Raw genomic sequence first — 27,545 nt, forward strand, 5'->3', positions numbered from 1 at the left:
ATGATATTTTATGAGTTCTCAGACGTCTCTGGTTCTTCCACTTCCACGTCAATATTAAGTACAGACTGAACCGCGAAATGGAGGAGAAAGGAATTGTTGCCCGCAATTGTTGCCCGGGGTTGTCTGCGTCGGGTTGGTTGGGAAGGAATTGGGAACCGCGACATGGAGGAGAAAAGGATTGTTGCCCAGGATTGTCCATCGGAGCCCCGCTGAACGCTGGCCGCCCCGGGGCTGGCGGGCCCCATATGACATCACATGGGGCCCGCTCGCAAATCGAAGCGTTTCAGCAATCCTTTTTTCTAAGGCGGAGCAAGATACCTACTTCTCGGTTTACACCTAACGCAATTTTTAGCTATTGGGGGACCATAGGGAGGCTAGGGGAACTCAACTTAATGTTAGAAAACCTCATAAAGTGAAATTCTCATGCCATAGGACCTTTAACCCTTACCTGCTACCCAAAGACCTGTATCTAAATGCACCGTTTGGATTAAAGCCTCTGCTAAATTACTCAATAGTATATATAGTAAACACAAGTCTTGTTCCCTTGTGTGTGAAGGTGTAGTGCCTTCACTGACCTACCAGGTGTTCTTCATGAAGAAGCTGTGGACCAACATGGTGCCAGGAAAGGATGCCATGGCCGACTCTGTCTTCCATTACTACCAAGTAAGTGGTAGTAGTGGTAGTGCTGGGGTTAGAGTGTCTGACTCCCAGCCAAAGGGTCCTGGGTTTGAAACCCAATCTCTGCAGTCCTGAAGCACGTTGGCCGAACCCCTACCTGCATCGTCATCACATGTATCCTGGAAATAATAACCAGTAAATTGCTATGGATTAAAGTCCCCTAAATATTTTAATAGTAACTTTTAATAGTAATTTCCCTGTCCTGTCATTGTCATGTCATTTTCTATTTTTAATGCACAATTGTGGTGATCCATTCTCGCATGTATTTATCTAAGCTGTCATTGAACATAAAAACAAGTTTCCATTTCACATCTTGGGAGCTGCACAGTTTTGATTGAGAGTTGATTAAGTCAACTCTCTAGTAGGCTGATTGTAGTCCTCCATATCGCAATATCCTTATTAATTTATTCATTCACACCACTTAAGCACACACACACACACACACACACACACACACGCACACACACACACACACACACACACACACACACACACACACGCACACACACACACACACACACACACACACACACACACACGCAGACACACACTAACACACAAATGCACACACACACACACACACACAAAACCACAGCTCCCTCCTCCGTGACGCCCGCCTCCCCTCCATGGTGTGCGTAGGAGCTGCCCAAGTACCTGCGGGGCTACCACCGCTGCTCTCGCGACGAGGTGCAGCAGCTGGCCGCGCTCATCTACAGGGTGAAGTACGAAGACGACAAGTCCCACCTCGCCAACCTTTCCAAGGTCCTCAAAGAGCTGCTTCCCCAGGACCAGATGAGGCTGCTGCAGCCCGAGGAGTGGAAGAGGGTGGGTTGAACGTCCACAGAGAAACAAGGATGGCCCTAGTGTGTTGTGGAGGGTGTATAGATGTATTCTGTTTGGATCCAAACTGGTCTAAATCAAGTTAACCTAGACAGCTTCCCTACGAGCATGTTTTAAGGGATGCAAAATCATGAATCACGAACTAAACTCCTATAATTACGCTGCTGAAATACCTTTCATACATTAGTTGATAGTTGCATGGATAGTAGATAATAATGGGTGCAGTGCACCCATTATGCATAATAAGGGTTAATTTCAGCACGCAATTTCCCAGTGAGTGGAGTATTCCATCTCGGATAATTGACTGCCTCCTCCATCACTTTCCTGTCTGTGTTTGCTTTTGCACCAGGCCATCATGGCATTGTTTAACAAGCTCTCTGGGAAGACTCGGGAAGAGGCCAAACTCTCCTTCCTTAAAATCATCTACAAGTGGCCTACCTTCGGCTCAGCCTTCTTTGAAGTCAAGGTACAGAAGTTTGTCCGTCCGGCTCTCTCTCCGTCTGTCTCTGTCTAGCCATCTCGCAGTCTGTCTGTCTGTATATCTGTCCCTCTGTCCATCTTTGTCCACCTGTCTTGTCTGTCTCTCTATCTGTCTGTCCGTTTCCGTGTCAATCTCTTTGTCAGCCTGTCTGCCCATCTGTCTGTCTGTATTGGTGGTGATTGATGAAGTGGTCCCATGTTGTTCTCTGCAGCAAACCACAGATCCAAATTACCCAGAGACCCTCCTGATAGCCATCAACAAACACGGGGTCAGTCTCATCGATCCAAAGTCAAAGGTGGGTCTCCATTTTATATAGGTATAAAATAAAATAATGGTCTATAAGTAGACCATTTGGATAGGCACAAATACACCATTTGATTAGAAGTACACCTTTTTCTCACTTGAATATACAGTGAAAGACTGTCTGTAAGCATGACATTTCTATACTAACTTGTTATTTCTGTATTCGTATTGTTCAACAGGACATTCTGATCACCCACCCCTTCACCAAGATCTCCAACTGGAGCAGTGGAAACACCTACTTCCACATCACCATCGGCAACCTGGTCCGCGGCAGCAAGTTACTGTGTGAAACCTCCCTGGTAAATCCTATTGAATATCATGACATGTATAATCACGTGTCAACATGTTACTTCAAATGACATTATATGTGGGCTGGCTATCAATGGCTTCATCTAACGGCAACAAGACGGAGGCAGACACAGAACTGATGCATCATTCAGGCCTATCGATAGAAGGATATGAAATGTATTGTGCCTTACAGTGTGTTATAATGAGGGTGTGGGCCCGACTGCCGGATACTCTTCAAACATATTTCTTCTCTCCCAGGGCTACAAGATGGACGACCTCCTGACCTCTTACATCAGTCAGATGCTAACAACCATGACCAAACAGCACAGTTCCCGTGGCAACAGCAAGTAGAACCATGGACCCGCTGCTCTGTGGCGTCTCTGTCCTGTCTTTGTCTCCGGTGTCATCACCGCGTCCTCTCCCATCCCAACCGTTGTGCGCCGTGGTGGACCCCGCACATGGACACGCACACACGGGGACACACACTGCGCGCGGTGTGTGAGCTCAGTGAGACGACAGCAACATCTTGATGGCTGTTGTTTTTTTTTTTTTACTGCGCTGCTGAAATGTTTTCAAAGTTTCACAGCAGGCGCAAGTCCTGTCTGAAAACAAAAAAAAGTAGAAGAAGAAAAAAAAATCACCTCCTGCCTTTTATTTGAATCTTTTCGTTTCGCCCATCGCTCTGCCTCTTTGCTGCCTTGTCACAGCAGATAGAGAGTTCACCTGATAGAGAGTGAGACATGAGAGGTGTTTGTTTGAGTACCAACCATCAGTGCACCCCCTGGTGTTTTTAAAATGAAGTTTTGGGGATGCACGTTCATTTGGAATTTCATATTTCGTTGGTCTTTATGATCAAACACAATGTACCTACTCAACGTACTGAAAAGGGGTGACAGGGGGTCTGTCCAAGGGTATTACTCAAGTTATGCGTCTGTGCTGATGAGGTTGATGGTGGTTTGGTGAGGCAATTCGTTGTTCATGTCAATGTCAATATTTGTTTCCTTGCAAAACATATCAAAAACTTGCGCTTCGAGATTGGAGGCTTGTGTAGACTGCATAGGACACTCAATTAATCGGATAATTTCAATCTAGAACACTTTGTAAGGTAACTCGTATTGACAGAACAGAGCTGGTGGCGGCAGCATCTTACTTTGCCTTATAATGCGATGGGGATTATCTCATCAAGGCGAGTATGACCTCATTAGCAACAGAGTCAGTCACATGTTCCACTCAACCAGGTAGAATGCTGCTCGAACCGTTTGGATGGGTTGGTAGGTTGTTGTTTTTCGGTAAATGTCAAGCTTTTAACATAAATTTGATGCTCTCGTGGGAATACTAGCAGTTTAGAATACATCTACATGAATCTTGTTGTTGATGCTTTTTTAAATACAATTATTTCACCTTGCCATAAATACATAGCTAACAATGCTATTACTAATTCATGTTACTCTTTGCCCTTTGAAAAAGAAGAAAAATCCAGATGGTACTAGATGATTATTTAGACAATGATTATATTTATTTACAGTTGTGTAACTATTAACAAATATAGTTATGTATAGTAACACTGTCAAATCAACTCTAGGTTTGAGGTGTTTAAAACACTGGTTTGTGTCTTGGTTGTATGACCAAGGCATTTAAGGCATTGAATAGCATTTAGACCAGAAATGTAAAGAAACCTGTTATTTGAAACGTTTTAGTATTCTAATGTGTTTTACCATAAACACATTTCCTTCAAGTTGTTCAACAGTTATAAAAACATAGGTAGCAAAAGAGAGATATATTGTGAAAAAGAGATGGATAGAATGAGAGATGGGAGTTAGTTTACAATTAGGAAATGGCTACTCATAACAAAATAAATCTTGTATTATACAAAGTAATTCAGTGGCACAAAAAGCAACCAATAAATTCATATTCCACAACTATTCACATTAAGTATTGCATTTGACTCATATATGTATACATTCTGTAAGCATATCTCATATACAATATATTGTGCTCTACATATTTCGTTGAATAGAAATATATATTCTTATGTTGTGTCATGTCATGTGGCTGTAATGAGCACTGACATTCTAATTAGAACAAAAAAAACAGAAAATTAAAAGATGTATTATATATAATATAATATACTCAATCTCCTTTTGTTAAACTGTACTAAAAACAGCAAATCCAGAGTCATCAATCAAATCATCCAAACAGATGTTTCCCAGGGGCTTTCTAGAATCAAGCCAACTGTCTACACCAAGGCAGCATGGAGGAATCAAATCAATTATATTCGGATTTCCTCAAATTTCAAACAACAAAAAAACCTGCTGTTTTACATCTGATAGTTGATTTAGCAAAAGAGATCATGACATATTTTTAATGCACCCTGATGATTTTCTGTATTTCTCTATTGAATCACTCCTTATGTCTCTATTGTTGTTTTTAGAAACGTGGTCATCAGGCACTAGTTTCCACAATCCTGATCGTATGCTTCGAGTGTTCTGACCCTCAAGTCACTTTGGATAAAAGACAATGTGAACGGAAGAGCATCACACTATAATGTCTATCAGGTCTTTGAAGGGTTGGGCCTGGCTGCTAGAGGACACCCACTGCACCATGAGATGATTTGCAATTTTTTTTTTATCATTTAATGTTGCTTGTTTTTTTTGCCATTTTAGCAGATGGTCTTCCAGCGCGATTCACAGTTAATCTATTGAGATACAGGTTATGAACAAGCAGGTGTTCAAGCAAGGCATCTCACTGCAGACGTCGGGGATCGAACCCAGAAACGTTCAGCCTGGGAGTCAATGCCAAACTGCTACTAATCTGAGGCTGCTGTGTTCGGTCCACGCCCAACATCGGCAGTTGTGCGAGTCGGGGATCAGCCGTACACTCCTTCCCCCGGCGCTGGCCGGCCCGGCGATGACGTCAGTGCGCCGCTGCGTTGCTCTCTGTGGGCGGGGCTGGTGGGGACGGACCACACGTCACTCATCTCTGTTCCAAGGGAGAGTTTAGCTTAAAAAAAAAAAAAAAATAAGATTTATAAAGAGATTGAAATGTATAGATATGAGAACTGGTGAATTCTGAAGGGATGAGCCAGTCCAGGCTTTGGCTATAGTGGGCCTCAAGTGTAGAATGCCTTTAGGGGCCCTCGGGGGGGGATCACCTGTTCTGAACTTCCTGTAGGTGCCCGGTTCCTCCAGGGCAGATTTACTGCAGGCCAGACTCTGCTCACGCCACCTTTGAGTAAAAAAAAACAATCAAATAATAATTATACCTTTCCCTGGTTAGGGTTAGTTAACAATGGTTACGATCGACTAAGAGTTGAGAATCTAATCGTTATAGGGGTGTCACATGACTGTTGTCAAGGTGTTAAAATGCCTTAAGACGACTTTGCATTTGGGAGGGGCGTGGCCTGGATACGGTTCCTCTCGGGATGAAGAGGTTAAGATTATCATGATATCATATTTATAGGATCTTATAGGACCAGCTGCTTTGTTTACTTATAAACTAAACCACTTGTTTCCAGTGTGTCGGCCTCTCACCAATGGAAAAAGAAGAGGAGAAGAACCAGTATGAAGGAAGCTACATCGGTCAGGATCCACATCACGTTGTACTCGCCTGGAGTCTAAGAGAGGGAGATGGGGAGAGAGAGAGAGAGAGAGATGGGGAGAGAGAGAGAGAGAGAGAGAGAGAGAGAGAGAGAGAGAGAGAGAGAGAGAGAGAGAGAGAGAGAGACAGTGTAAGAGAGGGAGATGGGGAGAGGTTAAAGGTTAAGGTTAAAAGAGTATGGCGGACGATGTATTAATATTAAGAGAACTGCCTCCCTTATTCCTTATTTGACCACCAGCAGCGATGTTGTTCAGCAATAACAAGCCAACAATGTACCCCTATTTACTGATGGCTAATCAACATCACACCAATAGGGGTCTTTCAAAGTGTCTTATCTTTAAAGCCCATACAGCCAAATTATCTCATTCCCTTAAGGGTGACTACTAAGCACACACACACACACACACACACACACACACACAATGCGTTTCCCACCATGAGGAACAGCGGTGTTTGCAGTGCGCTCAGGAGGTGCGGGGCATTGGTGGTGACTGAGTGCACGCCGGCACACCAAGCCAGAGAGTAGAGCCACGGCTGGGTGATCACGTAAAGGTTGGTGGTGATGTTCGCCGCTGCATACAACCTGCGCCAGACAGTGTCCATTTTACGCTTCTTTTAAAATTTTTTACATTTCAATTTGCGTGTGTTTGTGCGTGAGTGAGAGGCCACTGTGTGTGAATACATAGCGCCATTTCCTTTCTCTAGTACTCTTAATGTAATACTAGAACAAAAGTGTTAATCGGAAATGCATTGGGCTGGGTACGTGCGTGCGCACAGAGCCATGGGCGTACCCGATGAGCTCGGTGGACATGTCACTGTAGTGCAGGTTGACTTTGACGATGCGGTTGCGCCGGAGCTCCTCTAGGGGGAGCCAGCTGGACGTCTGCTGGAGCTCGGGGTCTATCTCCTGCACCACAGCCCGCAAGTCTGGGGGCAGCCATAGTACCTGGGCCACACATGCACACACACACACACACACACACGCATGCATGCATACACACACACACACACACACACACACACACACATGCATGCATACACACACACACACACACACACACACACACACACACACATGCATGCATGCATACACACACACACACACACACACACACACACACACACACACGCGCGCACACAAACACAGATACACACTCATGCATACACCCACACACACACACACACGGCCACAAACACAGATACACACACATACATACACACACACACACACACACACACACGCGCACACAAACACAGATACACACTCATGCATACACACACACACACACACACGGCCACAAACACAGATACACACACATACATACACACACACACACACACACACACACACACACACACACATTGTGATCCTCTCGTGTGGTCATATGTTAAATGCATGTTAAAAAAACAACTTCAAATAGACCATGCTTATATTGCTACTGAAGACTTAACCGAATAGCAGGCATGATGTTATTTTTTATCTAGAGAACATTTCGATGGTGAGACTGCACTTTAAATAATAAATTGATTGATTGATCGATTGAATGAAACAGGAATGTTAACTTTGTTCTATTGGAGTAGACTTTTCTCTGCTGCATGTAGCATCCCTTGTGTGGCCTCTCTCCCGTTTTTCTTTGTGTTTTTCGGTCAATTCATTTGAACTTAGGATTCTGATCGAAATGAGCTAACAAAACAACACCCTTTTTCAACCAAGTTTTGAAGTTCATTTAAGTTAATTCCCCTCCCACCTGCTGTGACCGTATGGACGACTCGTTGTGGATGACCTCAAGGGTACGCTGGATCCAGCTGTCCCGGTACGGGTGACCTCTGGGAGGTCGGTAGAGGTCAAAGATCACCAGAGTGTCCCGCTGGGCTGCAGCCAGCTCCAGGAGGGTCCGCAGGCTGCACACCGACTGGTTCCCCGCTCGCTCGCGGTCCGCCGCGCCCAGCGACGCCACCGTGCCGAAAGGATTGTGCTACGAAAATAAACGGTGAACAGTTATTTATAATTGTGGGAAAATAGGACATTTTCCCAGGAAATAGTAATCGCTTCATATTTGTTTCGACCAATCATGTTGCTGGAGGATGGGATCTGCAAGCGCGTAATTTACTATTAACAGAGAACACAAACTCGGTCAGTATAGTAAACTGTCATAAAAGTGCATGTAAAGGTTACAAATCAAAAGTGTGTAGCAATGCCACTGTAGAAATCCACTTCACATTGTCTTCTTGTGCAAATCATTTTCTCTTCGGTCAAATATCTCAGGAACAAAACAGGAAACAAGGCCTAACTCTCCTTCCGTCTACTGTTCTGTCCCCCCCCCCAGAAATTCTGTTACAACATAGTTGGACTGCTGAATTAGAAATAAGGAAACAGTTTACAAATCAGCTCATTGGAGATTAGGGCTAACATGTCTGTGACCTCTGACCTTATAGTGCAGCGAGGGTGTGCTCATGTACTGACAAGAATCCTTTGTGTCCCTTGGGATGCACGCTATAATTTATTTTTATTCCAGCATACGGGGGGGGACTTGTTGTCTCGTTTGTTTCTGAGGTGCATGAGTGCATGACTTCATGAGGGTTCAAAATTACAAAACGCCTCCAAAAAAAACTGATGTTTCACGCACATTTGGTGTAATAACCTAACCCTAACACCCACAAGAGTGAAAGCATTGCAAAATAAAGTATGAACATACTAGCAAGAAAACATTTATTTACACCAGAGAAATGTATTATTGTCCTATTGCTTCTAACCAGCTCTCAAACATTGCAACGACTTTTGAATTTTAATACATTCAGTTCAGTTCAGGCATCGGTTCTGCCGAGCTTTCATTGGCTACCCCAGAGAGGAAGGAGTCGGCGACTGACTGAGAGGAACCAGGCTCCAGCGTTGAGGCTCTCCAGTTCGGCCCAGGAGAACAGGGCCGCGGGGGCGTGCGTGCGGTCGGGGAAAACCTCCTGGATGTTGGTGGTCCTCAGCAGAGTGACGTCATGCATGAGGAAGGGCACCCCGTCGTAGCTGCGATGGGGTAATGGAAGAAAGGGTAGCATGAAGAAGCCATTTATCAACCAATCGAAGAGCCATGCGCTTGTGTAGCCAGAAATGTGTCTAAACCCGTTGAGTTGTTGTCTTTCTTTCAAAGGTCTTTTTTTTTAAATCAAACATCACTGAAGAATATTAGAGCAGGAGCAGACATGAATTGATTTGATTTTCTTTCTTTCTTTCTTCATTAGCATTCGCACACACACACACACACACACATATACACAAACACAAACACACGCAGCTGACCAGAGAGGATGACCTTACAGTTGAGGTTTAATTATTCTTATTTGGTCATGGGTTTGGTGCTTTCATGTAATTTCGATTGATTGGCAAATTCAGCTTGAAGCTGAAGGGCAAAGAGAGCTTGACCAAGACACCTAACCCCTACCTGCTCCACGGTGACATGCATGTAGCCTAATGCAAAAAATGTATGCATGTCACTTCAAAATTCACAGAAATTTGCTTTGGATAAAAGTGTAACCACATCGCCGAGACAAGCCACTAAATCGTAATAAATAAATCCGAAACCCCTCCGCGAGTACAGGCTCACCTTATCGTGACGTCTGCCTCCAGGCCCAGGCTCCCTGCCTCCACCGCCTTCTCAAAGGACATGGCCGTGTTTTCCGGAGCCAGCTGTTGTTGGTAAAGCAAAAAGCAAAGGCTGAACATATTGGACATAGCGTCTCTTCTGAACGCACACACAGATACCCTCCACGCCGTATACCACGCGTACCATATTCTTGGGTAAAACTACCTAGCACTAATTAAACGCACGGCCTGGATAGTTTCCTCATCATCATCATCATCATCATCATCATCATCCTATTTTCCCGCTAGGCGCAGTAGTGGCCTTGGGGCGCTTGTTCTCTTCATCATCCTTCTGGCCTGCTGAACATCGACGTCCAGCAGTCTCTTTATCCAAGTCCAAATCTTTCTAGGTGTCCTCAGGTCCAATATAACCTGTTTCTGTAGTTTGCTTTTGTCCAGTGCGTACATGACCTACATACTTATGTTGTAGGTAGCGGAAGTTACGTATTGGGATGCTGTAAGTTATATAACGCAGCTGTTCGTTAGAGATCTTGAAACTCCAGTCCAGGTCACCTCTGACTTTTTTGGGTCAATTTTCTTTCTTCTGTCACTCCGACTAGGAGCATTCTTTCTCAGAAACCCGTGCCATATGACCTCAACGTTGCTGAGTTTGTACTCTGTAGAGGAGATGAGATCGGACACACTTAGTTAGAAACTTCTCTCTAGTAGCCAGCCTTATGCATTTGTCCAATAGGACATGTTTCAGTTAATTCCATTTCTGGGACGTGATGGTATATCCCAGGTACTTAAAGCTCCGGACGTTTTTGATATTTTTCTCCTTTTCTCTTTTGGTATCCAATAATCCCTCAGCAACATTAAATACCATTGTTTCAGTCTTATCATATGATATTTGCATTCCGTACAGTTTAAAGGTGTTGTCGTAAATGGAGAGTACGCTCTGCAGTTCCTCTGCTGAGTTGGCAAATATAACCTGATCATCAGCAATGATCCTGGTGATAGTCGAAGTAGTAAGCTTTTGCAATGTAAGGCAAATCCTTTCTTGAATTGAGTTAGCCTGCTGCAGCAGCGGGGAAGGTATATTAATCTGAAGTATATGTAAATCGTCTGCTCCCCTTGCAAAGGGCGAGAGGCTAGAAACGGGAGCAAATAGGGTTGGCTAGCTCACCATGGGTGTGCCTCTGTGACCGATGAGGCCTGGAGCAGGTCCCAGGGTGCCCTTCTCCATGATGCAGGGGGAGTACATCCCCAGGGGAGACAGGTAAAGAGCAACCAGACCCCCCAGGTACACGGCCACCACCAGGACCCGTCTGACTGGAGCAGAGGTACGGGGACACACACACACACACACACACACACACACACACACACACACACACACACACACACACACACACACACACACACACACACACACACACACACACACACAACAGAGTCAAAGTAGAACATCAACTGATGAAAAATGATTTCTTGTTGTAGGACCTTTCCTGACAGCAAAGTAGTTGAGTTGACGGAGCATGATCGGGGGGAAAACCAACTGGGAGCATTAACCAAGCATTTGCACGGCCTCAGTACCAGATTTTGTGGCTACAGTGGCAATGCAGATGCTGACTAACTTAACACATTGTAATTGGAGGGAAGAAGCGAGCTATCTTGAAGTGCAAGGATCATTTATAAAGTGGCTTCTTGAATTTACTAGTAGCAAAGGAAACATTCAATTCATCCAACATTCAACACTGTACTTTTTTTGTGTTTAATACAGCCAACTGCATGCATTATGGATACAGCATGAAGTTGCAGCAGAGAAACAATTGCCTCACCTCTGCTGTTCATGCAAAAGAAATGCAAAGCGACTGGCCAGCCCAGGGCCGTGGCCAACAGAACGCCCCCCACGTGCAAATAAGGTGCAGTCACCTGTTCGGGATGGGGGACGTATATCCAGAGTTCAGGAAAGAAAGGTGGGCCTATTTGTATTTACAACTTCACAGAGGACCATCAGTTAGGAATCATCACTTAATGTAAAAAAAATATTGATTGATGGATTAACGTGCTGCACTCAATATGTGGGTGGAAGATGCTCTGGTCTGGATGCCTTGGCATGAGCAAGTTGACTCCAGTGAACAGTCCAGCCAAAGGTAAAATATTGAATAGGGGTGTCTGTGTTTGTGTAAGTGCGTGCGTGCATCGTGCATGCGTGTGTTAGGGGGGCCTTTAAAGGTGAGACAATATCAAGGTTAAGGTGTCACCTGGAAAGAGAGCACAAGTGTCTCCCACTCATCTCCCCACAGGCCAGTCAACACGGCGGTAGCACCCACAGAGAACACTAGGCTCACCCCAATTCCAATCTGCAGGGGAAAAGTCGACCGTAGACATGAGATTCGATTGGACAGAAAGATTGCCTAAAAACTAGAATATTCGCAGCACATGTCTGATCGTAATGTCACTATTTTATTTCATTTCTAATTAAATATTTTCTTTTGGCAAGGTAGGTAGGTAAGATTTCAGTGTGTCCTTGGTGAGAAATGCTTTAGCATCCGTCTGCAGTGAGTGAGTAAGATGATCTGTTAAACATCTGTTCTGGTTGACTGCGTGCCTGCCTCTGGATGAGAAATTATGATTTTACAGCTTATTTCAGACCAATCAGGGCATCGCTTTCCTGATTTGTTCAGGGAACAATTTGTATCGTAAATCTTGCTCTCATCTGCTCTCCTTCTCTTGACAGCTCTTCAATCTTGCTACGTCACTTTTAAAGGGTAAGTCAACCCCCTTATTAACATTTGTGTACGAGTTGAAAAAAAAGTGTTCTGAGCAGTTGTTAAAGTTCTAAAGGTACTAAAAAAACAAACACCTTGGGTTCCATAGGATTATGCGAACATTGTCCAACGTTGTTGAAACCCCAGCTCACTCTCTTGAGCAGAGTTTGCAACCAATAGAAAACCACCACTCTTGAAAAAGGTTTTAGGCCAGAAGAAGCTGATTTCTTGTATATTACAGAGAATTTCCCCCATTTAACCACATTGATTTAAATGAAAAATAACAAGGAAATGTTCACCATCACTTTGTGAGACCCAAACAGAACCGTTTTAACGAAAAAATAAAGATTTTCTCATAATTTAGGTTGAACTATTAGTGTTATTTTACTATGATTTCACGATAAGTCATGCCTAGGAGGTGGTGTCCCTACTGTGGGATTCCTCTCATGGGTCACACAGTAGAACAACATGCTCACTCCCTATAGGGTTCGGGTGAGTGAAAACACATGGAGGCCTTGAATGAGTCAGTTTGTCTCCTCCAAAGGCATGCTCGGGTTTCGCAGCAGTTACCTTGTGACTCCAGTGTAAGTAGAGTTTCTGGCCCTCAGATAGCAAACACACGGCAAGCAGCTGTGAGGATATGATGAAAAGCACACACAAACACACCCACAAAGACAAGACAGAGTCAATAATACAGCGATAGCTTGATGGAGGTGCTTTGCCCTTCTCTCAAACTAGATCACTTGAATTGTTGCATTCAATTCAATTCATTTTTATTTGTATAGCCCTTAATCACCTGTACAGTCTCAAGGGGCTTAACAGGCAAAATATTTATGACACCCACCCTAGCAAGAAAAAACTCTTTCAAGGGATGGTCAGGAGTGCAATGGGTGCCATCATTTACATACATACATACATATATATATAGGCAAAACATTTTAAATCGGTGATGGGGTGCTGGCTGGATAACCAAAAGTAGAGTCCAGGCCTCCAGTCGCAGTCACCGCAACACGCTAGAACGTATCCAGGGCGAATCCAAAATGAATGGATGAACAATTTTAAACAATGGAGCTTTTCATCTATTTGTGCTTGGCATTGAGCGACGTTCCCAGATCACATGCTTAGTACAACTTCTCACATGACCTGATGTGACTTCTTCCATACACGATACAGGGAAGGATGACCCAGGTATGGTATGCTGCTTCGGCCTTTGAATTCCACAGCGCAAACACACACTTTTATTTTGACATTTATTTTGTTAACTACTAATGTAGCAAAGCTCTTTAAGGTAATTAAATACAATAATAGATCATGTTGTTTTTTCAGACTTATACCATAAGCACAGCCATGTACGTGAAGAAGGATGCGGCGACGACCAGCAGCACCACGGACCACGGGACCCAGAAGCCCAGGTTCATAAAGTTAAACCTACACACACAAGCAAATAAACACACACACACACTCTCAGTATTAATTATAGAGAGAGAAGAGGAGGAGGCGCTATATAGTGGGAGACGAGGGCCAGCCTGGAAGCAGATCACTTTACAGAGATTAATACAAATTAGATTTGTGCCCTTCCACGTGTGTGTGTGTGTGTGTGTGTGTGTGTGTGCGCGCGCGCGTGCGTGTGTGCGTGAGTGTGTGTGCCATATTAAAGAAACAAATGCATACCACATCTTTGAGTATTTCATAACGCATTAACTGAATGTTGATTTTGTGTGAAAAAGAACAGTACAGTAGCCTGATGTACATTATTCAAATTGTTTAGGTTACTCATTGTTCGGCAAAAGTGCCAAAAAATGAGTAATGAACCATGAGTTATATGGTAATTACTTACCCTGAGATAAATCCGCTCCTTCACACCACCAAGTGGCCAGCTCCGGGGCCGCTATTTGCTTATCAGCCTACTTGGAGCGTCATTTGACATTTGACAGTGACATTTTAAAGCACTTTCTTTAAACAATCTTTTTTTTTTTTTAAGAATACTTTTATAGTTGCTGTCACGCCGTTTGCTGTAAAGAAGCCTACTCCTAAAATGCCCAAATGATTAGTTTGTTGCCATATTATTGTTTGCCGAAAGTGGCTTGGCTGTGGAAGCAGCAGGGCCTATTGTTCATGTGAAGGGTGTCTCACCCAGGTGCTTTAGGTTGTGAGGTATTTAACATTGACCCACCAGTCAAAATCATTGTAGTCGTTCTGTGCTTGGCTCCAAAAGTACAGAAACACCAGGGTCAAGCAGAAGGCTGTGAGAAGTAGAGCAAAGCTGGCCCCTTCCAACTGTACACACAAACAAGAAGAAAATAACGTTTGTCTTCTCTCATTATCAAATGCAGTTTACATAGGCCTAGGCCTTCGTGCTATCGTAACGAGGTTTTATTGCACTCCTAAGTTACATGACCACGACCATTGAACCCACGGGATAGCTTGGAATTCGTCGAGTGTCACTACGCGACACTTGCACCCATCCTATAAAGTATATCAACGGATTTTCTGTCAAACCGGACAGATAACGGCATTGAGAAAGACTTTATTTGGGTTGTTGCTGTAACCGTGCATAGCCTACCTTGTTGCAACAACAGTCCCCTTGCTGCATGCGAGTCCCCCGGTACCGTTTCCACTGACAGCCATAGAGACCTGCCAGGCACCGGACTAGTCTGTTGGGCATCATCCCGGACACGGTGGTCGAAGAGCGGGACATGAGCCGCTTCTGCTTCGTCCTCTCGTCATACACGCTTTATTACATTTACTCTGACCAGCAGTTACTTCCCAGGTGTACTGTCGAGGATTGAGAGGCGGAGAATAGGCTAGGCGACGCGATCACGTTCCACGGCCACGACCAAACGACCGGAACGGGATGCTACAAATGTTCGTGTAGTTGTAGTTAAAGCTCTCAAATTGACGCTCGTCTGAGAAACAGAAAAAAATGGTCAGCTTCGGCTATACCTGCTAAAATAATCAAGGACTCAGGAAGCGAGTCCAGTGACGAGTTCATTTGTTATTACCCAGTGTGCTTTGTGGAATGGTCTCGATGTTTTTTTGTTTTATTTCATGTGAATAGCCTATTTTCAGAAAGCAGATGTTCGCCACACAATGTCATTGATGTGAAATATTAATAACTGACCATTCGTCACTCAATATTTGTGATGTGACATATTGAGTTGATGATGAATTGACCGGGGGGGGGGGGGGGGGGGGGGGGGGGGGGGTCATATTAATTCTGCCAAGTCGATTGCGGGGTCATGTCAAAATAAAATGATATCGCCGGGATGCATAAAGTGATCAGAGGTCCAAATCCCTCCGGTGGGTCTTAAAATGAATAACAAACAGTCCCTAAGTTACGTGAGTTGCAAGTTACAAGTTGTAAGTTACTTGTGGAGACTTCTGCAGTTTCACCACGAGTCCATGGGTTGAATTTGTTATTACCCTGTGTGCTTTGTGGAATGGTCTCAATGTTTTGTTTTATTTCATGTGAATAGCCTAGGCCTAGTTTACTAGTAGGCCTACTAGTTTACTAGTAGGCCTTTTTTTCAGAAAGCAGATGTTCGTCACACAATGTGATGTGTGTCATTGATGTGAAATATTAACAGAGGCTATCGGGTGACAGCGGCAGAGGGCTAACCTGCTGTGGGACAGCTAACCTGCTGTATTCATATGCGTCTTCTCTCTCCCCTACTCTCTGTCTCTCTCCCCTGCTCTCTGTCTCTCTCCCCTGCTCACTACAGACAAGGAAAGGTTCTCCGCAGCACTCTGAAGAAGAGGACCAGGGCAGGACGCCCGCCTACTGCTACAACTGCTCCAGAAAGGGGCACTTTGGCCACGTGAGTCGCCGCTTTAGTCCGCACCGCAGCATCCTCTCCTCTCGCCCCTCCCTCTATCTCGTTACCCTGCTCTCCCTTTCTTCATTTTCTCCAAAGCAAATAATTAATCAAATTTATAAAATATAGCGAGCGTGTGCCCTTTTTGCAAGATCAGTAATAGGTGTGTGTGTGTGTGTGTGTGTGTGTGTGTGTGTTGTGTGTGTCTCAGGCATGTACACAGCGTCGGATATATAATGGGACCTACCCCAGCACGCCCTTTATCAACCACTAGACACTCCCGTCGACTTCAACCAGAGGGAGCACAGGGTGAAGTGGAAGGTCAAAGGTAAGCTCTGTCTCTCTCTTCTCCTCTGACACACAGCACCCTGACCCCACTAGTTTTAGAATGCCACTGAATAACACTGTGATTTTATTTACTTTTCCCCCCCGTCCAGAACTTGAGGAAGCCGGTCTGCTCGGCACCAGATAAGCAGGTAGTCATTTAAAAGTCCAGTGCTAGACAGTGCAGTAATAGGTGTAAACAGTTATACAGTGCAAGGCAGTATAAGTAAACAGGTGAACATTGCAGAAAGTGAGATGCAACGGGTAAGCAGGTAACCATTTGACGGGTAAGCAGGTAACCATTGAATCCAGTGCTAGACGGGGGGTGGGGGTTTATTCAACACAGTGATACAGCCTCTGGAAAGAAGCTATACTTGTGACTTCTGGTGAGGTAGCGCAGGCTCCTGTATCGCTTGCCAGATGGGAGAAGGGTGAAAAGTCCATGGTTTGGGTGGGTGTCATCCCTGACAATGGATTGGCTTTGTTTAAGCAGCGGTCATGGTATGTGTTGTGGATGGGGGGGGGGGGGGGGGGGTGGGGGGGGGAGTAGACAGGCAATAGTCCTCTGGGCAGAGTTCACTATTCTTTGTAGTGCTGTGCGGTCGGCAACGTTGCAGTTACGTAGAAATGTCATAGGGCTGACGTTAGCAAGATGCTTCTCATGAAGCATCTAACACATGAAAATCCTCAACTTTTACCATAGAAACTAGGGGTTTGTTGGTACACACATTAACAATTTCAGATTTAAATTGCTGACCTGAGTGAAGTCAAAGGTCCAGGCCAGTGCCATGTATAGTGCGTACTGTAATCCATATTATAAACAACGGTTTACATTCTTTTCATATGATAGAACAGAGTTGATACAGAGTTGTTACTGTACATATAAACCATGTTATTATGTTTGATGCCGAGGTGCACAATCCGATCACTTATTTTTTATCACTTACTATTAGCATGAACACACCACAGTCCATGCTGCCTGCTTGTTCTGGAACATTCTGATAAAAAAGACGTTATTGACAACTAAATTATATTTAAATACATTTAATACAATTACATTTCTTGATACTAGTGCATAGCACATTTCACAAGGCATATAAAAGTTAATTTCCATCACCTTGTTTGACACAAATGCCCAGGATCTGTGTTGCAATGGTGCTATAAAAGACAAAAGGACAGCATGCTGAAATACACTATTAAAGACCTCACATGATTGTGATGTGACGTGACCTTTGTGGGCAACATTTTAAACCGTTTGCTATGCAATGCTTCATTTTGAATAGCACCTTTCCATTAGCATAGACAATCAATTGCCTATTAATTGGCTTCCATTATTGGTTTAAGCAACAGTGGAGCAGGTGTGCATAGTATGACTCCAGATTGTGCTACCTTGATCACCACAAATGTAATGAACACATCACCAGAAGGCTTTTTTGAACACAGCAGAACCAACATTGAACGGTTGATAACATACTTAACTCTACAGGCTTCTTTAGAACACAGCAAAAGCAACATTGAACGGTTGCCAACATTCTTAACTCTACGAGGAACATTGAACGGTTCCTAAACATAACGTCCCCGGGGCTGGCACGTGACGCTGCCAGTCGGCGGTCGCTGTTGATTGCAACTCATAAAACGAACCTCTAGAGGGCAGCATTAGTTAAACGCAGTCGTGAGGCTAAAGTCATAAGAAGAAGGAAGGACCTGACTTTGGATTGCTGGCAGGAGGAATATAAGGAAAAAGAAGAGGGTGGTGGAGCTATCCGTGTTTACAAAATTATGGAGCCAAAATGGTTAAATGCCATTTGGAATGGCATTCTATTTAGTGGATTTACGTTGTGTGCAGTGTTCGGTAAGTAGCGCCCGCAATCTTGTCCATAATCCAAGTAATGTTTCATGAGGTATCATGTCGGATCTTCGGTGAGCCAGGCAACGTACACGTTATCTTGCTTTTTTTTTTCCACTGGTCAACGGCTTGATAAACTCAGCAGTAAACGGGCAGCGTTGTCGATAAGGCAAAGCAACACGCTATTTTACGCATTCAACCGAGTGAACGCCCTTTCTCTGCGGATATCCTAAAACGATGTTACATTAGGACGTCGTCTGTGACTCCAGATTTTCAGATAGCTGAAGGCTAACGCTAGCTCTGGTAACGCAGCTAGCCATCAGCAACCAAAACAAAAGGCTGGCTGATAACCCCCCGCGAGCGCACGGCAGAGGTACACATCGTTCATCCATTCACCCTCCTCTGGCCAAGGAAACGTGTCAACATTCATAAAAAAAACATTGACCGCGGTATTATTTAATAACCGGGGTGGACAAGCCCTTAAATACTAACTGTGAATCATTTTGTTGCACAGAAATCCTGCTTTCGAGTCCCTTGGAGCAGGTCATATGTGGCGTGTTTTTATGAAGCCTGCCACTAACGATAAGAGCAGCGAGGGAAACTAGGGCTGTGTCTTTTCTCCCAGTTTTATAACCAACAGGATGTGCCCTGAATAGGATCTGTGCAACCATCTGCTGTCGTGGTCTTCCCTTCGCAGTGCTACAAAATCAGTTTTTCATATACAAAGTGACAAAGCCTTTCCTGACTTAAACACCTGACGTTTTATACTTCAGAGGAGCAGTCATATTCCACATAAAAACATGTTCGCTATGGGAGGTTTGTTTCCGGTTTTGGTCGAGGGGAAGGTGTGCTGTTGATCCATCCGTTGCTTTTGCTTTCTATTGTCATCAATGCACTCTGATGGCTGCACGGTTAGAGAGTGAACGGATATTTATTCAGACGTACGCTGCATGGAGTTGAATCAAACAAAGCTTTCACAGCTCTCCATTTATGCGAACATGTTGCAGTCTCAATTAAAATTCAAAAATTCAGTGCACAATTTATTTATTTTTGGTTTTCTTTTTGTTATTTGCTGATGTAAAGGTATGACAAAATAGCTTTTGGATACAAGTGTGTCTGTTATATTTGTGTGCAATGAAGTGATGCTCATCTTGGGCGTTTCCCTGCATTACTCCCTATGTCAACTGGGATAAGCTCCTCCCCTGATGTCCCTGACCATGGTTTAACCGGTTTGGATGAATGTGTGCTTTTTGATCCTATTTGCATCTGCTATTTAATGATAAGCAGCAAATATAATTTAATAATAAGTACAAGATAGTGTGCTGTAAATGGATTAGAAGTGGCCAAATGTTACTCCTTAACATTTTAAGTGGGTTGGCTAAAAATAGAATAACATTGCTTGTGCAAAGATACATTACTTTCGTTATTGCCACACAAGGATCATTTTCTGCAAGTTTGCACTTGCAGAAAATCCAACGGTCTTCTCAACATTTCCTTCACCGTCCAACAGTCAAATCAGAACTGAGAACTGAGTAGGGAGGAGTTGTTGTGTGACTATTCCTCTTGGAACTATCCCAGGTATTTTTTTTGTTTTGCTTTGCAACGATACAAAGCTACACATGACTAACATGAGTCACTGAAGAAAAAACGTAGGTTGTTGTGTGCTTTACTGGATGTGACAAAAGTTCTAAACGCCTGACTATAAACGAGTGAAAGCCCATTGACCAAGACAAATAGACACACCTTCTCCAGAGTGTTCTGTCTGTGAATAGGATAGCTTTATATCAGAAAATGGTTTAGTGATCAAGGAAGGAAGTTTGTCAAGGAAGTTGTGGTCTAATGGTGCAACGTTGTGCAGTCGATTGCATTCCCATAACATTAACCTCTATGGTCGTCGTTACTAGCAATACTCAATATTTCAACATCCTTGATAGTATTTCTTCCCCCAGCTGTTACGTAAAGTGCTGCACAATTGAACACATCATTCGTTTTCATCGATTCCATGCCCACTAACAATGTCTACAGCATTTTCAAGTTGTCTTTGTTGTTTTGTTTAAATTCTGATCTGTGCATTTTTCTTCGGGGGAATTGAACAGCAGCCGTTCTAGCCCTGCAAAACAGTCAACCCCAAAAATGCCCAGCTGGACCAAAAAGTCCAGCTGTGAAGCGCAGGAATCTGGTTCCTATGTCCAAAAAGCCTAATAAAAAGCAGACATGACAAGAACAAATCCTCGACTAGCGCTACCTTACCTACTACTACCTTTGAAAGACGTAGAAATAAGAACCTCCTTATTATTCCCACCTACACATAAACACAAACATTCACATCCCGTGGGTATTGACAGACTTAATTTGTATGCATGGCTAGACCAAGAACAGCCCCTGAACTGACCTCAACCAGGTAACCTGCAGTTACCTTTTTCATATACCTTTTTTTTTTTTCCCCCAGGCACACGGCCCACATTAGCCGTGGACATAAGCGCGCCCGCGGAGGTGATCGTGGAGAACGGCACCACGGGCGTCCTGAAGTGTTTCTTCAAGTCCAATGAGGTGGTGAGCAGCGGCGCCACGGTGCATTGGCACATCCGGCAACTGGGCTCTGACGAGACGTCTACAGTAAGCGGCACACACTGGCCAATCTGCATAAAGCCAAAGGGGCAGTGAACCTAAAACCGTTTAGTATGCATTACATAATCTTCCACATAGTATGTCTGTGCCATTGTGTTACTGTTACTAGAATCAGACTGTTCATTTAGAAAGAACAGGTGTAAAACAGGTGTTTTGGCCGGTTGCAGTAAAACACCACGGTGTGTGCAGTTATTACATCATAGCTCATCAACGCGCTCATCCACAGAGATTATACTACTAGCCTAAAACAAACCCACAAAGTGGGGCTTGGTCATAACCGTGGGGATAACATGCCCCTTTGTCATCCTTTTTTTCGAAGACACGCTATTGGTACAGCTGTTAACTAAAACACAAAGACAAGTACAGAAGTTCATCATAAAAATTAGCTTCTATGCCTACACCTACAATTTGCGTTCATAGTTCAAATGAGGTAAAATAAAATATGGACTCTCTTCAAGGATTCGACTGTAAATCACGATGCCCTCTTTCGAACCCTGCAGATTACGTTCTTCAGCAACGGGAAGAATTACCCGGTGGCGGCCTTCAAAGACAGGCTGCAGTTCATTGGGGACCTCAACAAGAAGGACGCCTCCATACAGCTGCTAAATGCCAGGTTCAGTGACAACGGCACCTATTTCTGCGACGTCAAGAACCCCCCCGATGTGGCGGGCACGCCGGGCCGCACCGAGCTCAGGGTCGTCGCCAGAGGTGAACCGGAAAGCACCTGTTTTTGGCTACGTGGATTTATATGATTTTTTTTTTGTATCAATGAAATGGTATCTTGTAATAGGTCGGCAATCAGTGGAGGCTTCTCCAGTGAGGAGAGGGAGGAAGATCCTCCTTAACGTGTGTGTGTGTGTGTGTGTGTGTGTGTGTGTGTGTGTGTGTGTGTGTGTGTGTGTGTGTGTGTGTGTGTGTGTGTGTGTGTGTGTGTGTGTATATATATATATATATATATATATATATATATATATATATATATTTATTTTTATTATTTTTATTTTTTTTTGACACACCGGTGCCTGAACCAGAACCTCAGCACACCAGAGAGAGCCAGGCCTCGTTCTGACATCAAACCTCAGGGGAGCCTATCCTCTTAATCTGCAGTAGGCTGTTGCACATCTGATTGGGCCTGGTGAGGGGCGGTGTCGATTTGTGCAAATGAAGACGAGCTCCATCACCAGGCTCGGTTTTTGATTGGTCCCCTGTGTTTTGACTTGGACTCGGCGGACTAAAAAGTGGGTTAGCACTCTGGTTAGCAGTATAGATTGCTCTCTCTCTCTCTCTCTCTCGCTCACTCCCTCTCGCTCACGCTTGCTCTCCTTCCAACGGCTAACGTAAGGATAGCGTTGTGAATTAAATGAATTTATGCCCTTAAATATGACTACTTTAATGCCTTTGTATATTTAATGTTTGTTTCCCTGGGTAAAGGGACATTAGCACACCGACCATCCCTCCCTCAGCCTCCATTGACGCCCACTCCTAATGGCACATTTCCACCGGAGGGTGCGGGTCGGTTCAGTCTGCAAAGGTGTGGGACGGGGTCGCGTTTCCACCGCCAAAAGTGGGCGTGATCCGGACTGAGCCATATTGAGCCGTACTCATGTCGCAGTACTCCTCCGTTGGTTTACTGTGACGCCTGAAAGGGTGCCAGCGAGTTTGAGCTTCACGCGCCGTCCGTTGATTGGTCGACAGAATCACTTCCGTGTGACAGGGGGATAATAACAAACAAACACAGTACCCGCGTGGTATTTCTGGACAACGGCGAAAGCTTCGTTTATTGAAGAAAATGTTGAGCAAAAGTTTGCCGTCCTTCTTGGACGTCCTACATTGTTGCTCTTTGTTCATTGTGCGCATTCTTCTTTTCTTTGGATTTATTAGCAGGCTACACTGTGTCGGGCTGCTATGAGATCATGATGCTTACGTAACTGCCGTGGCTATCGCCGTCCGGCTTAAACCCCGCCCTACCATAAGGGTACTAGCGGTGGTGGAAACGTGAGCCGAAACTGAGCTGGGCTATAGTGATGGATTTCATGATTCTTTTCCTTGATTCAGTTCGTGTCGGGTCAGTCAGTCAGACTCAGCTCCTCCCTCGTTCTCAAACGATCGTGCAAACGGTTATTTTGTAATTCACCAAAACACCCTGAAACAACTTGAGTCTCACATACTTATGCCACCATACGCCACTAACAGTGCAAGCAGGCCAATGGCAACCAAGCGCGCAGTCCTTCCTCCCTCACATTAAAAACCACCAGCCGCCACTGGTCGGCATGCTAAAGATCATTTGTAAGTATTTGCTGGGCGATATTTTCCCTCAATCATTTTCTCTGTCATTCTAATGTGTGTGTGTGTGTGTTTGTGTGTGTCTGTGTCTTGCGCCTCCACCTTGTCTCCAGAATCCCTCCCGCCGGACAGCACTGCGGTCATCGTGGGGGCGGTTTGCGGCGCCGTCATCGGGATCGTCCTCATCGCCGTGGTTACCTACCTCATCATAAGGAGGCATCACTCGCGACACGATTACGAAGGGTAGGCCCGGCTTCCTCTACGTTTGACATTACAGCACACAGACACACACACACACACACACACACACACACACACGCACGTGTAATCCGATTTTTGAGAGGACATCGGTTTGGGGGATGTCGGAGCCAAATGCCTTGGTGTCTCTGCTGTTTCCTACACATCCTATACCATCCATCAGTAATGCTCTCCGTGGCGGGGGGGTTCGCTCATGTGTCTCTCGACAAGAGGTCGAGGAGGCCGTTCTCACTCTGTGGATCCCAGTTCATTTTGGACCTCCTCGGTTGATCCACTCGGCTCCTGTACTTCAAGTCAACGATGGTCCTCGGGCGATTGCAGGGGAACCTGTTTGGCGGACTCTTCCTCCTTTTAATGCCTCTGTGTTTCTGGCTTGTCCTAACCAAACCCTCCCGTTAACACAGTAAGCCAACCGTTTACCCCGCCTGCATGAAAGCTTGGGTTAATGGAGTAATCTCTTCGGGGGGCTTGTTCAAGGATCATGTGATCTGGGTACTAATTGTTATGAATCATAACAAGATACCTCCCAACGCTGAACCTCTCTGCCCCAGTGTGTGCGTAGCAGGCCACGGTGCGCTCTCTCCTCCGCTTGCGGAAAGGATTAACAAGGTGGCCATTGAGAAACGGTGTAAAAAAAAAAGGGGTTCACGACTAACTATACTCTTCACTGACGGTTAGACCCTATCCCTATAAGCGGCTGTCTTGGTGACATAACTTTTGAAACACACCCCGGGAGCGCTTTGATCAACAATACCCCCGACCCTACTTCCCCACGCCGTACACGCATACACCGTGCTGCAGCATGTTGACTACTAAATCGTTTTGTTTTTTTCTTTTTTCATTTTCTACTCGTACAACTTGTCTGGTTTTCTTCTCTTCTCAAACCCACTGTGACGGGTCAGAGTTTCCCCCGCAAAAAAGCAAATGCTTCCATCCGTGGCTCAAAATCCAGGGGGAAACGCTGCACTTGTCACTGCATCAGTCATTCTTGAACTAACTCCTAACTGTCATTTCATGTCCACGTGTCCTTTCATGACCTGACTTTTTCCCGCGTTTCTGAGCCTCCTCCTCCTCCTCCATGTGCACATGAGTCACGGTTCCTCATCAGCAAACTGCCAACGCGTTAGGAAACAGCCACACGTGACCACGGTTGTTTGCCCTAATTAGAAAACAATGACCTTAACGGACACGTATGTTAGAGCACATTTTGCCAATAATTTCGTGTGTGTGTGTGTGAGATTTTTTTTTTTTGGGGAGATTTCATTTCAGATCAAGACTATTGCCTAATGGGTTGTTGTGCAATCGCAGAGGAAGTGGGCTTCCCATACAGTGTGACTCACAAGTTAGCAACAGCACACTTGCTGTATTCCTAATGCATAATGGCATGGAAACTACCAAATCATTTTTTGGATGACTTTGGAATGTTGTTTGGGGTATTTGGCAGGCCATATTAACAGTACAGCACACAACCAGTTGTGTACTATTACACAACTGGCTATTAGTTGTGTGTTTGATTATACTCAAGGTTGCTCAGTTAACTGCTTTTTAAAAGTGGATTTCATTTTACAGATATGGTTCAATTGATTACAGATGCGGTTATTTAAGATTATTTATTCATAATGCTGTTGGTGAGTCCTTCCACTTCCATAATTGCTGTGATACATTGTCAGAGCGTTGCAAAGTGCATTCTTGTCTATCGTGGACCCCAAGGCAAAGGCACTTTGTGTAAGTGTTACAAAGTGCCCCTTTGCCTGGTCCCCTCCGCTCCTGCCAGTATGTTTGTCTGCTCACTATGGGCTGTCACCCTTCGTCCATACATGCCTATCGCTCATTATTTTTATTTTCTGTCTCCCATTTGTTTGTCCCTTTCTTGTTTTTTCTTTGTCTTCCTGCCACTCGTATGTGCTCCCCAACCGCTGACGCCACTGTCGACATTGTGCGACAACATAAAAACAACAAACACCCACTTCCCTGACCACACACCACCACCCAAACAACCACCACCACCACCACCCAAAACAACAACCACCACCCAAAACATCAACAACCACCACCACCCGAAACGACAACAACCACCACCACCACCCAAAACAACAACAACCACCACCACCACCCAAAACAACAACAACCACAACCACCCAAAACAACAACCACCACCACCACCCAAAACAACAACAACCACCACCACCACCACCCAAAACAACAACCACCACCACCACCCAAAACAACAACCACCACCCAAAACAACAACAACCACCACCACAACCACCCAAAACAACAACAACCACCACCACCACCACCCAAAACAACAACAACCACCACCACCACCACCCAAAACAACAACAACCACCACCACCACCACCCAAAACAACAACCACCACCACCACCCAAAACAACAACCACCACCACCCAAAACAACAACCACCACCACCCAAAACAACAACAACCACCACCACCACCCAAAACAACAACCACCACCCAAAACAACAACAACCACCACCACCCAAAACAACAACAACAACCACCACCACCCAAAACATCAACAACCACCACCACCACCACCCAAAACAACAACAACCACCACCACCACCCAAAACATCAACAACCACCACCACCACCACCCAAAACAACCACCACCACCACCCAAAACAACCACAACCACCACCACCCAAAACATTAACCACCACCACCCAAAACGACAACAACAACGACAACAACAACCTAAACCAAAACAACCACCACCACCTAAACCAAAACAACCACCACAACCACAACCACCCAAAACAACAACAACAACAACCACCACCACCCAAAACCCAAAACCCTAACCTAGATGCACGTCTGTGGAGAGCACGAGTTCTCCCACGCCGCGGCCCCGAAAGAAGGTGGAGTCCAGCGTGGCGGGCTCGGTGGGCGGCCGGCCCTCAGGCCCTGTGCAGGTAGGAGCTCAGAGCCCACGCGGCGGCGCCTCACAGGAGGCCAGAACCTCAGCACACCAGAGAGAGCCAGAGCCTCGTTCTGACATCAAACCTCAGGGGAGCCTATCCTCTTAATCTGCAGTAGGCTGTTGCACATCTGATTGGGCCTGGTGAGGGGCGGTGTCGATTTGTGCAAATTAAGACGAGCTCCATCACCAGGCTCGGTTTTTGATTGGTCCCCTGTGGTTTGACTTGGACTCGGCGGACTAAAAAGTGGGTTAGCACTCTGGTTAGCAGTATAAATTGTGCTCTCACTCTCTCTCTCTCGCTCACGCCCTCTCCCTCTCGCTTGCTCTCCTTCCAACGGCTGAAACGTAAGGGTAGCGTTGCAACTGCAAGGTGATGATGCCACCACACGGTGGCGACATTGTCCAGGAAGACATTCAACATCTCAGGAACGCTGATTGGGGTTGGGAGGGTAGTGAACTACTGTCACTTTTCTCACATTTATGGGCGATTTATTGAGGGGTCTCGCATGTTGGGATTGTAATGGGATTTGTATTTTAACAATTTAGAAAGACATGCACAGGAAAAAAAGGACTAAATCAACAAACAAACAAAAAATACGGTATCACGTGCAACTTTATTTCTGAATCTTGTGTATATTTGTTTGCGCTGATTCCATTGCGCCTATCCAACGTCTGCCTTCCTTCTCTGTTGACAGGGCCCGGTGATATATGCACAGTTGGATCACTCCAGCATCAAAAGCCCCAACTCCTTCCATAAGCTGGAGCCCGTCGTCTATGCCGACATTCGGAAAAACTAAACAAACATGACAACACCAAATGGACCAAAAGACAATAGATTTAATGGATACTATGGCTACAAAACATCACAACAACAGGAGAGAGAGGTACAGATGTCGTCCGTCCCCCCCT

General features: G+C 45.0%; 3 protein-coding genes across 6 annotated transcripts in view; 2 read left to right on the forward strand and 1 right to left on the reverse strand.

The window, feature by feature from the left end:
• Positions 1-2,941, forward strand: part of myo7ab (myosin VIIAb) — a gene marked incomplete at both ends in the record, with an annotated part of 36,057 nt that extends 33,116 nt beyond the window's left edge. For 3 of the 4 annotated variants that reach the window (XM_084474162.1, XM_084474160.1, XM_084474161.1), the window contains 6 exons: positions 557-663; positions 1,318-1,503; positions 1,868-1,984; positions 2,211-2,294; positions 2,482-2,601; positions 2,849-2,941. In XM_084474162.1, coding sequence (XP_084330288.1) covers positions 557-663; positions 1,318-1,503; positions 1,868-1,984; positions 2,211-2,294; positions 2,482-2,601; positions 2,849-2,941 — 707 coding nt within the window. The remainder of the gene's footprint in view (positions 1-556; positions 664-1,317; positions 1,504-1,867; positions 1,985-2,210; positions 2,295-2,481; positions 2,602-2,848) is intronic. The other variant, XM_084474163.1, reaches the window with a different exon arrangement.
• Positions 2,942-5,456: 2,515 nt separating this feature from the next.
• gdpd4b (glycerophosphodiester phosphodiesterase domain containing 4b) lies at positions 5,457-15,233 on the reverse strand (the record flags this gene model as incomplete). Its single annotated transcript, XM_084474266.1, has 15 exons — positions 5,457-5,569; positions 5,742-5,815; positions 6,121-6,203; positions 6,623-6,770; positions 6,979-7,133; positions 7,936-8,163; positions 9,056-9,206; positions 9,784-9,866; positions 10,948-11,093; positions 11,603-11,696; positions 12,029-12,127; positions 13,106-13,165; positions 13,870-13,963; positions 14,709-14,812; positions 15,099-15,233. 15 exons carry the CDS (start codon positions 15,231-15,233, stop codon positions 5,457-5,459), a joined length of 1,767 nt encoding a protein of 588 aa, XP_084330392.1.
• A 3,153-nt stretch (positions 15,234-18,386) lies between these two features.
• On the forward strand, positions 18,387-27,544 carry mpzl1l (myelin protein zero-like 1 like). The gene is made up of 6 exons (XM_084474501.1): positions 18,387-18,526; positions 20,970-21,136; positions 21,649-21,856; positions 23,545-23,674; positions 26,523-26,628; positions 27,332-27,544. Exons 1-6 carry the CDS (start codon positions 18,454-18,456, stop codon positions 27,431-27,433), a joined length of 786 nt encoding a protein of 261 aa, XP_084330627.1. The 5' UTR covers positions 18,387-18,453; the 3' UTR covers positions 27,434-27,544.
• The last annotated feature ends 1 nt before the right edge of the window (position 27,545 follows it).

This window comes from Micromesistius poutassou (assembly GCF_964030765.1).
Source record: "Micromesistius poutassou genome assembly, chromosome: 10".
NCBI lineage: Eukaryota > Metazoa > Chordata > Actinopteri > Gadiformes > Gadidae > Micromesistius > Micromesistius poutassou.

Bases quoted from the DNA above. Each gene is read 5' to 3' on its own strand.
- mpzl1l (XM_084474501.1), top strand. From the start codon at position 18,454: ATGGAGCCAAAATGGTTAAATGCCATTTGGAATGGCATTCTATTTAGT. The intron at 21,137-21,648 runs GTAAGCGGCACA...CGAACCCTGCAG, and splicing joins GCTCTGACGAGACGTCTACA to ATTACGTTCTTCAGCAACGG. The intron at 23,675-26,522 runs GTAGGCCCGGCT...ACCCTAACCTAG, and splicing joins TCGCGACACGATTACGAAGG to ATGCACGTCTGTGGAGAGCA.